Source organism: Lonchura striata, chromosome 20 (genome assembly GCF_046129695.1).
Source record: "Lonchura striata isolate bLonStr1 chromosome 20, bLonStr1.mat, whole genome shotgun sequence".
NCBI lineage: Eukaryota > Metazoa > Chordata > Aves > Passeriformes > Estrildidae > Lonchura > Lonchura striata.
Window position 1 is genome coordinate 6,566,461 of NC_134622.1, and position 12,478 is coordinate 6,578,938.

At 44.8% G+C, this 12,478-nt stretch overlaps 1 protein-coding gene across 3 annotated transcripts; it reads left to right on the top strand.

Annotated features, from left to right (window-relative positions):
• The first annotated feature begins 1,015 nt into the window (after window positions 1-1,015).
• Window positions 1,016-12,452, top strand: KCTD7 (potassium channel tetramerization domain containing 7). Of its 3 annotated transcripts, none has more exons than XM_077787500.1 (6): window positions 1,016-1,073; window positions 2,489-2,598; window positions 4,721-4,913; window positions 5,595-5,764; window positions 7,414-7,592; window positions 8,697-12,452. In XM_077787500.1, the coding sequence occupies exons 3-6, from the start codon at window positions 4,770-4,772 to the stop codon at window positions 9,071-9,073; spliced, it is 870 nt and encodes a 289-aa protein (XP_077643626.1). In that variant the 5' UTR covers window positions 1,016-1,073; window positions 2,489-2,598; window positions 4,721-4,769; the 3' UTR covers window positions 9,074-12,452. The 3 variants fall into 3 exon arrangements, with proteins under 3 accessions (XP_077643626.1, XP_021406490.1, XP_021406491.1); XM_021550815.2 differs by lacking the exon at window positions 1,016-1,073 and adding an exon at window positions 1,203-1,283; XM_021550816.2 differs by lacking the exon at window positions 1,016-1,073 and adding an exon at window positions 1,203-1,283 and having other exon boundaries at window positions 7,414-7,467.
• The last annotated feature ends 26 nt before the right edge of the window (window positions 12,453-12,478 follow it).

The window sequence follows — 12,478 nt, forward strand, 5'->3', positions numbered from 1 at the left end:
GCTGATCATGGACCCTCATAGCACCGGGGCTTTCCCCCGGAGCCGGCTGAGGGCAGCCCCGGGGCTGATCATGGACCCTCATGGCACCGGGGCTTTCCCCCGGAGCCAGACCCGCTCATGGACCCTCATAGCACCGGGGCTTTCCCCCGGAGCCAGACCCGCTCATGGGCCCTCATAGCACCGGGGCTTTCCCCCGGAGCCAGACCCGCTCATGGACCCTCATAGCACCGGGGCTTTCCCCCGGAGCCAGACCCGCTCATGGACCCTCATAGCACCGGGGCTTTCCCTCGGAGCCAGACCCGCTCATGGACCCTCATAGCACCGGGGCTTTCCCCCGGAGCCGGGGCTGCTCATTCACCCTCATAGCACCGGGGCTTTCCCTCGGAGCCGGCTGAGGGCAGCCCCGGGGCCGCTCATTGACCCCCGTTAGCACCGGGGCTTTCCCCCGGAGCCAGACCCGCTCATGGACCCTCATAGCACCGGGGCTTTCCCCCGGAGCCGGCTGAGGGCAGCCCGGGGCCGCTCATTGACCCTCATAGCACCGGGGCTTTCCCCCGGAGCCGGGGCTGCTCATTGACCCTCATAGCACCGGGGCTTTCCCCCGGAGCCAGACCCGCTCATGGACCCTCATAGCACCGGGGCTTTCCCCCGGAGCCAGACCCGCTCATTCACCCTCATAGCACCGGGGCTTTCCCTCGGAGCCAGACCCGCTCATTCACCCTCATAGCACCGGGGCTTTCCCTCGGAGCCGGCTGAGGGCAGCCCGGGGCCGCTCATTCACCCTCATAGCACCGGGGCTTTCCCTCGGGGCCGCTCATGGACCCTCATAGCACCGGGGGTTTCCCCCGGAGCCGGCTGAGGGCAGCCCCGGTGCCGGGCCCGCTCATTCACCCTCATAGCACCGGGGCTTTCCCTCGGAGCCAGACCCGCTCATGGACCCTCATAGCACCGGGGCTTTCCCCCGGAGCCGGCTGAGGGCAGCCCGGGGCCGCCCGGGCGGCTCCTCCCGCCGGGACCCGGATGGGTGCGTGAGGCGGGGCCCGAGCGGAGCCGCGGCCGCGGGCGGGCACCAGGTGAGCGCGGGCGGGGACGGCCGGCCCCGCTCCCCTCATCGCTCCCTCATCGCTCCCTCATCGCTCCCTCATCCCTCCCTCCACCCCCGGCGGGGCTTTCCCCGCGGCCGCGGCGCCGCTTCCGCCCCGCGGCAGGTGAGGGAGCGGCGGGGAGGCCGCGGGGCTGGAGGGGCGAGGGGAGCCACTCGCCAGCAGTGTCACCCTGGCCAGGTGAGAGCTACGAGTTGATTTTTAATTAGTTTCTAATGAACTGCTGGTTATTTGCCCGACTCGTGGTGCCCCGTGCAGCCGCTGTGGGTGATGCCCGTGCTGCTCGGAGCTGGCTCTGAGCACACGATTTATTGCCCTTCTTCCTAAATGTTTCTTCGCTGTTCTAACACAGATTCACTGGAATTTACTGGATGTTGTCTTTTCCCTCCGTGTTCACACAAACCTTTTAGTCATCTGTGTCTCTTGAAGTTGGTGATGCAGACACTGCTAAATCAGGTCTCATTCTACCCCAGTTTCCCTTTAAAAAGGGGGAGCCTTCTAACAATGCAGTTGGTATCTTCCCAAAAGAAGCACATCCCAGAGAGTTACCTTTGACCAGGAGTTTGTCTGGGACTCCTGTGATGGGTTGATACATCAGAACCTTGATTAAAAAGCCTTTTGACTGTAGAACAATTATGTCATTTTTTTTATTGCTATGTAACTTTTTGGGGGGGGTTGTAACTTTGGGGTTTGTAACTTTGCCAATACTAGTGCAACTTCAGAAGGTATTTAAGAAAAAGTTGTTGAAACCAATATGGAGAAGTTGAGAGAACAGCAGAACCTTGGAAAGCTTTTATAAATCTTAGCATCAAGCCCAATTCAAGGGTTGCTGTCATTCTCTGAGGAATGAAGCCAAACTGGCAGGGCCAGCTCATTTACTGAGGTTTTCTGCTGTGTGTGGAACAATATCTGAGCTGTCCCCAACAAAGCTCCAGGAAGCAATCCCTGCTTTTAGACGACAGGTGGAAGAACTGGAAGGAGGCATTTCCGATAGAGTTGGATGCTGCTGATGTGATATTTGACTTGATTATAATTGTGTTTATTGGTGGTGTTTTCCCATTAACTATTGATCTAGACCTAGATGTATTTGAAAGTGAAATAGAGGCATTTGTTTAGTTTAAATAAATAAATTCCGTAAATTTAATGAGAGATTTAACAAGGGAACATTTCTGCACATAGTTAAAAATAATTATTGCACGTGCTTTAAGTGCAAAGAAAAGGATCAGCCCAGGTTTGGATGGGGCTTAGAGCAACCTGGTCTGTGGATGTGGCAGGGAGTGGAACTGGATGATCCTTCAGGTCCAGTTCAATCCAAACTACTCTGGGATTCAGATGGATGTGTTTTCTTCATGAAATGCAGAGATTAACTTCTGCTTTTCTTTCAGGAGGACTCTGCTCCTGGCAGCACAGCTCTGTTTCACTGCTCCCTGGGTGAACAGGTGAAGCCAGCCTAGAGAGGGACTTCACTCACCTTTTAATGAACGTCACAAAACAGGTTCAACTTGTCAGTCATTGATCTTTTTATTGCCACTAAGCTTGTTTTCAAATTCCTGGTCTCATGATAGTCTAAACCTCATTATTGAGGGGTTGTTCCAATGGCAGAGAAGGTTGGTAATCCTGAGCAGAACATAATTAATGCTGTCTCATGGCTTTTTTTCTTAAGCCCTGGTGTCATATTGAAGGAGATTATGAAAGAGGGAGAAAAATCTCTTTTTCTCAGCCTTTAGCTCTGTTAGGAAAGAGGCCCTTTTTGGTGCAGTGCCAAATGGATGAAGTTACCCCAAAAACCCATTCTGTGGTCAATAATGCTGATATAGTTAATAGAGTGAGTGTTTATTCACACTACACTTCATTTAAGTGAAATCTCTGGGACATCCTTGAAAAAATGCAGACAACACATTTTTGGTCAATCTTGTGTTCTTTTTGAGCACTTTAAAGAAACCTAGAAATAGCAGCCAAAGCACTGGTGTCAGGTGGCAGCTTTATAAATAACACATTCACAGGAAATACAGGCTCACTCTCAATTTTTGACTGTGCATCTTATAAATTCTGTTCTGCAACCTCTGTCTGGCTGATAATTTGTTTACCTCCTTAAAGGAATCCCTAGCAAAATACTCCTTTATTTATATTGTGTCTATTCTTTATTTGTGAGGCATAGTTGAGTTGTATGGTAACTAATGATGATTGTTATAGGACAAATATTAAAATTGTTAATAGGGTGTGGCTCTTCAGAAGCACTTCCATCCTTATTCATCTGCTTGTGCACTGGACTGGGGTGGAAAAATGATTATGAACTGTAGAGAAATTAAATCCCTCTCTGAGCTGAGCCAACCCTATTAATGAGCTGCAGCTTAAACAAAAATGTTTAGAACTTCACAGTAGCTTCTTATCTATGTTTATTAGGGTGTTAAACAGGATCTAGATTTCATCTCCGAATTTTGGGGAAAGAAGGCTGTGGACACTCCCACAGAACTGTAGATTTTGGTCTGATCAGGTCTGTGCAAAGTACCTGTTTTGCTCAGGAGTATCCCAGCTCTGTCTCTGGGTTCACTCTGAACTCAATATTTCTTTTAAGAGCTGAGATCTAATGGTGTGCACAATGTCTGTTAGCAGAATTATTAAGGCAGATTTAAAAAATTTTATATCATTTTTTTCTTGCTGATTTTGAGGGGAAGCATCCTTTAGTTAATAAATAAATATGCCAGATGTGGTTTTGCAAATAATCGTCTTTCTATGTTTTATAGTGATTTGAAAGAAGGTTTGGAGGTGGGTAGAGCCTCTGGTGGTGGAATGTCTTTGTTAGGGAGTTGCGATGCTGCTGGAGACACCCTGGGAACAGGGATTTTACATAATGCAGTGTAAGGAGAGCAGCGGGCTTCTCTTTGCTAGTCGGCTCTTTCAATTATTATTTTTATCATGCAGTGTCTCAGCGCATCCCATTCTCCCGTTGAGGATGGACCGAGAAGCCTTGGAGGTGTTAAATCCAATCGATAATTAATTAGCAGCGTGCTGAGGAGAGTTCAATACTCGTGTCTCACGTGCGCGTCCGTGCGTGGTGTGATGTGATGCAGCGGGCAGGGAAACGCCTGCTTTCCCTGGCTGCTGAGAAATCCCGGTTTTCCCATTTCCCAGGGAATTCCAGAGCCCAGCCGAGCCCTCCCCGCTGCCGGCGAGCGGCTGAAGGTGACAGACGGGGCCGGGTGCCGCCAATGTGGCAGGGACGCGTCCCTGCATCCCGCCCCTGGCAGCGCCGTGTTCCTGCATCCCGCCCCTGGCGGGGGACAGGCTGCGACAGCGGCCACCCAAATTCTCCCAGCAAATGACATTTTCCTGCGGAGCCGCGCCGGAGCCAATCGCTCCCTGCACCGTGCAGCCAATGGATGCCGGGCTCTTCCAGCCCCTGCCAGCGGCTCCGCGGCTGGAGGGCCTTGGAGCAGCTGTGCCAGCGGCGTTCCTGCCCGCAGCCCTCTCCGGGGTGCCTGGCATCCCTCCTCCTCCTCCTCCTCCTCCTCCCGGGAATAACGCTGCCGCTGGGAGCGCTCGGGGTGACGCGGCCGCTGCGGGGAGCGCGCCGGGGATCGGGGTGATTTGGGCGATTAATTTGGGTCTCCCTTCAGCACTGCCACGGCCTCCTACCCAGCAGAGCTGCTCCCCAGAGCCAGAGGGATGGTGGTAGTCACGGGGCAGAACAAAGTCAGTGCCACCCCGGATGATGCCATGTCGAGCTCGGATGCAGAGGATGATTTCCAAGAGCCGGCCACTCCCACCGCCACCCAGGCAGCGCAAGCGCTGCCTCTGCTGCCTCAGCAGGTAAGAGCTCACCTGGGCCGGGGGTGATGGCGGCAGCACAGACTGCTCCGGTGCTGAAGAATTCAGGATTTCCTTCAGCTCGCTTAACACGTTTGAATAAAACTCTCTCTCTTAAATGCATTTGAGTAGCTCGGCAGCTTCACGTACAAGTTCCATCCAGGTTTGGACTTGAGACATGCAATTAAAGTGTTTATTCTGGTACTTAAGGCAGTCTGAGTGTGATAGTAAGATTTTAGGCCTGATGTAAACAAATGCAATTTTTTTCAGTGTATAATAGAATCTGGTTGTGTAAAGGGAGCAGCAGAGAGCAAATCCCAAGGCTGACCTAAGATTTCTTCCCTTATTTTTTCTCTCTGTGTAAGGCTGGGGAAAAGGTTTTGTTTTGTTCTTTCCTTTTCCCCAAAAGAGCCAAGAGGAGGCATTAATATCTCAAATATCTGCCATTCCAGCTGAGTGATTTCTGCTGTTTCAGATTCCCAGCTACAATTAAACCACTCCCCGATTCCTCCCAGCAGCCAAAGCATCCACATTTTTCCTCCTCAGAGCTCCCTGACCCGTGGCAGTGGGTCAGTAACCACACCTTTGTCCCGGTGGCAAACTGCAGCGCGTTTTGGGAGCTGTGCCCGTTGTCACCTGCGGAGGACTGGCAGCTCCTTTCTGATGTCCTGGTTGCTTTTGCAGTTCCCAGAAGTTGTCCCACTGAACGTGGGGGGGATGTTTTTCACCACCAGACTGTCCACGCTGCGCAGGTACGAGGACACCATGCTGGCAGCCATGTTCAGTGGCAGGCACTACATCCCCACGGACGCCGAGGGCAGGTACTTCATCGACCGGGATGGCACCTACTTCGGGTATGTACCGATCCTCAGGGCAAGCTTGGGAAGCTCTTACTGAAAACTTAGTGTTAAACTTGTTTTTAACAGGCTTTTTCCCCCCTTAAAGCGCAGCATTGAACATTGCATGCCTTCAAAGCATCACAGGAGTAACTGCAACTAAAAATTCTTTGTTGGTTGTGCAATGGGAAAGGAAAAACAAGAAATGCTTTGAATCTGTGCATTGTCTCCCCTAGAGTATCTCCTTGAATTTGTGCATTGTCTCCCCTAGAGTATCTCCTCGAATTTGTGCATTGTCTCCCCTAGAGTATCTCCTTTCAAGGTATCAAGTTGTTTTGATGGTTTAAAGAAGCGTTTGGAAATAGGAAACTCCTTTGCACAGCACTGGGTTTTAATTGATATTCAGTATCTGTAAGGAAGAGGGAATGGAAGGGATAAATCTAGGATTCTTGCACAGTTGAAAATATGACGTTTCAATCTTTAAACAGGATATAACTGCTAAAATAAAGCACAGGCCTTTAAAGAATTTCTTTTTCTAAATTATTTTTGTTGGTAGTACTGTATTCCTTCACCTCCAGGATTCCTTCCTAATTGTTCAGCTTTTATTTTATTTTTATTTACACTAACCATGACTACTAATGCTATGTTTGAATTGGGGTGAGATTGCTAAAAAAAGTGATCAGTATTCATGGGTTCAGGTCTTTGCCCAAAGAACACATTGCAATTTCTCCCAAGTTTCTTGTCCCTTTATAGACATTTCCTTATTGCCTTTAACAGAGGAGCATTGAATTATTTTCAAAGCGCTTTTGTGTTGTACCATAATCTGGGACAGAGATAGATCAAGCCACTGTGTTTATTCTAAAATAATTGTCTTTACATGAGGCAATTGAAAAATCAATTAATTTGTGATATTATCAACCTCAGTTGAAAATACAGCTGGAACAGAGGGCCACATTAGCACGTGCTGTATTTGTTGTCATTCTAAGATTGCAGTAATGCTTCTTTCATTTGATAAGGTTTTCTTGGTTAACACTTATAAAGTGATTTTTTTGTTTATTTGATAAGGGTTTTGTTGGTTAATACTTAAAAAGTGATTTATTTCCCTGTCAAAAAATCCTGTTGCTGAACAGTGTTTCAGAACTATGAGGAAATGTTCTCTCACTTTTAAAAAAAATCTGATTATTATTCTGTAACTGGCCCTGATCTGTGATGAGAAACCTCGTTTGCAGATGTCCCATCCATTCAGCTGGATCTGTGTGGAATAAAATGTCCATGAAAATGATTCTCTGGGAAAATGCAAAAGTTTATTTTGTCCCAGACCTAAATTTGAAATGCAGTGACCACAATTTGTTTCCCATGAAACACTCTGGCTTCTTCTGTGTTATAAATGGTTTCCTCCACATTGAATGTTTGGTTTAAAATCCACTGATATTTTTTCAAATGAGTTTTGACATCAGCTGAGGCAAAATGTGAAATAATGGCTTGGAAACCCGAACGTGGCAAACAGTTTTACAAACAAATGTTGGGAATATGGCCCATTTATTTCATTTACTGTCTCAATAGAGCAAACAATGAATATCTAGCATTTCCTGTCCTTTCCCACCTGCAGCACTTTTGGCAGAAATGTGTTTGTTAATGATATTTTTGCCCCCTTTTCTTTTTTTTAGAGACATACTAAACTTCCTACGATCTGGTGACCTGCCCCCCCGAGAGCGAGTGAGGTCAGTGTACAAGGAAGCTCAGTATTATTCCATAGGACCCTTGCTAGACAATCTAGAGGATATCCAGCCTCTTAAAGGAGAAAAAGTTAGACAAGCTTTCCTGGGCCTAATGCCATATTACAAAGGTAAATAAACAAATAGCACTGACTGTTTCTTCTAGTGGGATTCCGGTGTTAAACCTTTCAGTCTGCTCTCAGCTCCCAGAATGATCCCATTGCAGCTGGGAAGTTTATTCTGTATTTTTTATGCTGTTTGGATCTTTGAGGTCTCCACATCCTGCTGCATCCCAGGGTGGGGATTTCTGTGCTTAAAAGGGAGCAAGATGAGGCTGTAATGTTATTAAATGAGAGGGTTTGTCTGCATTTGTTCTGTCAGGATTGCAAGTGAATAAACTTGGCCTTGCAGTGAGGCCAGATAACTTGGGCATATCATAAAGCCACCGAGCTTACCAGATAACCAAGATTGATTTGATTATTCTGTATTTTATATAATAATATTATACAGATAATGGATAATATCATTATATAATAAATTTATATATCTTTTTATATAATAAGGCTACCAAGCTCACCAGATAACTGAGATCTATTTGATTATTCTAAATTTTATATAATTTTATAATATTATATTTATATTATAATTATATTATATATAAATGTATATATTTTATATTTAGTATGTAAATATTAAATAAATGTTTAATAAAATATTTAATATATGTAATATTTAATTTATATACTTTATATAATAAGGCCACCAAGCTTACCAGATAACCAACATTGATTCGATTATTCTGTATTTTATGTAATTATATAGTGTGTATCATATAATATATATAATTTATATAATAATGTAATATATTAATTTATATTTTTTATGCAATAAGGCCACCAAGCTCACTAGATAACCGAGATTGATTTGACTATGCTATATTTTATTATATATCTTATATAATAGATTATATTATATATAATTTTAGTATATATAATTATGATATGTAATTATAGACTATAAATACATACCATTTAAATTATATAATTATGTAATATGTTAAAATATGTATTTTTGATATAATAAGGCCACCAAGCTCACCAGATAACTGAGATTGATTTGCTACATGCTGCTAATATGCTGAGAACAACTGCAGTGAACCATTTGACACAAAATAATTGCTTTTGATTCTTTTCCTCGGCCACCCGTCGGGACCCTCAAGTCTTTCTCTCTTCCAGACCACTTGGAGCGGATCATCGAGATAGCCAAGCTGCGGGCCATGCAGAGGAAGGCCAGGTTTGCCAAGCTCAAGGTGTGCGTGTTCAAGGAGGAGATGCCCATCACTCCCTACGAGTGCCCGCACTTCAACTCGCTGCGCTTCGAGCGCAGCGAGAGCGAGGCCAAGCTCTTCGAGCACCACTGCGAGGTGGACGTGTCCTTCGGGCCCTGGGAGGCCGTGGCCGACGTCTACGACCTCCTGCACTGCATCGTCACCGACCTGTCGGCCCGCGGCATCACCGTGGACCACCAGTGCATCGGCGTCTGCGACAAGCACCTCATCAACCACTACTACTGCAAGCGGCCCATCTACGAGTTCAAGATCACCTGGTGGTGAGGCTGGCCTGAGAAAAGCGTCAAAGGATCCCAGAGGACAAACGTGCTATCAAGGTCGCCCGGTGGGGAGTTGTGGCTGAGCTAAGGGATGAAGGGACTTCTAGAGGACATGTGTTCTTTCAAGCTCGCCTTGTGGTGGCACATCGAGGGGTGAGAGGACTTCTAGAGGACAGATGTTCTTTCAGTGTCACCTGGTGGTGAGTTGTGGCTGAGCAAAGTGATGAAATGACTCCCAGAGGACAAATGTTCTTTCAAGATAACCTGGTGGTGAGTTAGGGCTGAGCTACGGGATGAAAGGACTTCTAGAGGACAAATGTTCTTTCAATGTCACATGGTGGTGAGTTCTGGCTGAGCAAAGTGATGAACGGAGTTCTAGAGGACAAATGTTCTTTCAATGTCACATGGTGGTGAGTTCTGGCTGAGCAAAGTGATGAACGGACTTCTAGAGGACAAATGTTCTTTCAAGATCGCCTTGTGGTGGCACATCAAGGGGTTAGAGGACTTCTAGAGGACAAATGTTCTTTCAAGATCTCTCAAGAACTCACCTGGTGATGAGTTGTGGCTCAGCAAAGTGATGAAAGGACTTCCAGAGGACAAATGTTCTTTCAGGATCTCACCTGGTGGTGAGTGTGGTGGCACTAAAAGGACACTTCTTGGCAGTTGCCTTGCTGCTCACATTCCTTGGGATCAGCCTGCTGGCAGGGGTTGGGAAAACCTCTGGAAACTTGAAAAGCAGCCTGAAATCAGACTGTTGGCTCAGGTACCTTAACGAGGCACAAAACAAAATCACCTCATGCAAAGGATGGAGGGGAGTGGCTGAACATCTGCTAAAAGGTGCCACCAACCACGTGGCTCCAGGATGGAATTGCAGATTTTTCCTGCATTTTTGGGAATCTGGGGTGCTACTAAAGCTGACGTTTCAGTTTTACCCTCTTAGAAATATTTTAGTTCCTCTTTCAGCTTTATAAAGTTTGAGTCACACCCAGCACAAAGATTCTGGAAATGTCATTTTGATGTACTAGGTACTTTAAAAAAAAAAAGAATATTCCTTATATATTATTAATTGTTGTCAGGGTTAAGCTGTATTTCTTTTTTAATTAAGAATCAACCTTGTGAATTATAATGTTGTACTTCAATTATTTCTGTTGTTATCAAAAGGAATAGATCTGGAATATATTCCTTAATGCTTTTAGGAATAATAACTGTTCATGGAAGACTTGTGCCTGTTTTTAGCCTTAGAAATTTTAAATGTTTACAATATCTACAAAAGAAAAAAGCTCTTTAGAATCAGGTCATTTACAAAGGCTTTTGGTAAATAAGAAAATCCTGTCTGTATGTTCCTATTAACAGGAGTAAGAGAATATTTAGTGTATATTATTTTATTACTGACTCTTTTTACATTCTGTGATATTAAACTTTATTTTAGACTTAAAGTCAGATGATATTAGACAAGGTTTTTTTTTGCTAATGCATATTTTTCTGTGCTCCCTTAGCTTTTTTTGCCACTTTATCATCTACAAAGCCATTTTTCCATTCTCACACTCCCAAATCCCTGTGTTTGTGAGCAATAAATGGTCTCCTGTCAATTTGAATATTGGAGGAATGGTGGGGCAGTTGAGGGATGTGTATTTAAAATTAGAATTGTTAAATATTTTTTACATTGCTGTGTGTGAACAAAAAACATGACAATACCAATGTTTTTAACATTCCCTTTATATCCATCGTGGAGTGGTTGTTAACAGGGATCAAAGGGAGCTCTCATATGGAGTGAGCTGGCCAATTCCACAGCACATGAAATGTTTCTGCATCTGTTTTATGCTTGTGAAATAGGAAGGGGAAAAAAAGGAAATAATAATAGGAAAATAAAAAAATAATAACCATTTTGAAGCACTGAAAAATGACATGAAAAGGTGTTTATGTACAGCAGCCACTTAATGGCTGCTGAGCTTAAGTATTTAAAAAAATATCTAAAAATAATTTTGGACTTGGTGTAGACTTTTAACTTGAATACTCAATATTCTGCACAGGAATCTGAAATATTCCTTGCTGACCTTCCATCCTCCTCAGAGGAAAGTGAAGGTGCTGCCAGCTTTGGTCTGGGAAGCCTTTGTGCCATACAGATCCTCTGTGGTCCTTGTGGGGCATGGGCTGGATTTTTAATTTGTATTTTAACCTATAATGATGGATCAGTTTGGTTGTTTTCTTTTTCCCTAAAAAAGCTAATTATTTCATTATAATTAAAGGTTTTGTAGCTTCATTTGGCATTTGCAAGCCCTCATTGCCAGGTTTATCCTCACTGCTCATTGTTGGGACATGATGAGGGGGATGATGGAAGTGGCAGCAGGGAAAAAATTCCTGTCACAGCCGCTTGCTCCCATTGCAGAGCTGTTCTTGGTGTGTGGTTTCAGCTCTTGTGCTGCCCATTTCTGTGAGCCCTCCACTGTGTAAAGCCATCGAGTCGTGGTTCTGGGAGATCCAAGGGTGAGAAAAGCCAGTGGCTGTGGATTGCAGCAGGGACAGGAGAGTCTTGCAGGGTCACACTGCTTGAATCTCATTTATAGCACCTCGATGGATCTTTCTTTTCTGCCTGGAAAAGCAGGGTGGTCACTTGGGACACAACTGCCTGGCAGGTAAGGGCAGATTTCAGAGCAGACACTGCAACAAAATGATCCCTTAACTCATTCTAAACTCTGGGATACTCTTTCACTTCTTTTACTTCTTTCATTTTTTTCACTTCTTTTAATGACTGCTTTATCCTGGACAACTTATAGACCCCACTGGCTTTAAGTTGTGGTTGGCGTTACTGAGCCCTGAAGGTGTTTTTAGGTTTTTACACACGGCGCAGAGGACCCAAGATGGTTGTTAATTTTGGGCTATGACAAAAAAAAACCCAACAACCTCCAGTCTTTCATTATCTTTCTGCAAATAAGCTGATTTCAAAGGATAATTCCGTTCTGTTATTATCTCCTGTATATAATTCTCTAACTGGAAATCACTTTCCAGAACAGCAGTTCATAGTCATTTTACTTACACAAGCTTAATATAAGTTTACCTCCACTTTCACTGTGACTTTTATAAGTGGATTTTGTTTTGCTGAATTATAAATTGTATGTGTCTATGCATTGTAACCCGTAATGCCTTTGAAAATCCAGCCTGGATGCTAACGATCAGGGTTTGGAATTATCTCCAAATGTGTTTTGTTAATAATTATGTTGATGCGTGGTGTTCAATACTGTGAGTACTGCAGTGTATTATTTCTTAATATTTTTGACTTTTCAGTTCGGGTAATATATAGTCTGTATGGTTTTTATTTAAAACACATAGAAGAAAATGCAGATATAAAGGCTCTGTTGTGCAATAAAAGATTATGATAGTGAAAACTTGGAATTCTGGCTCATCTGGTCTG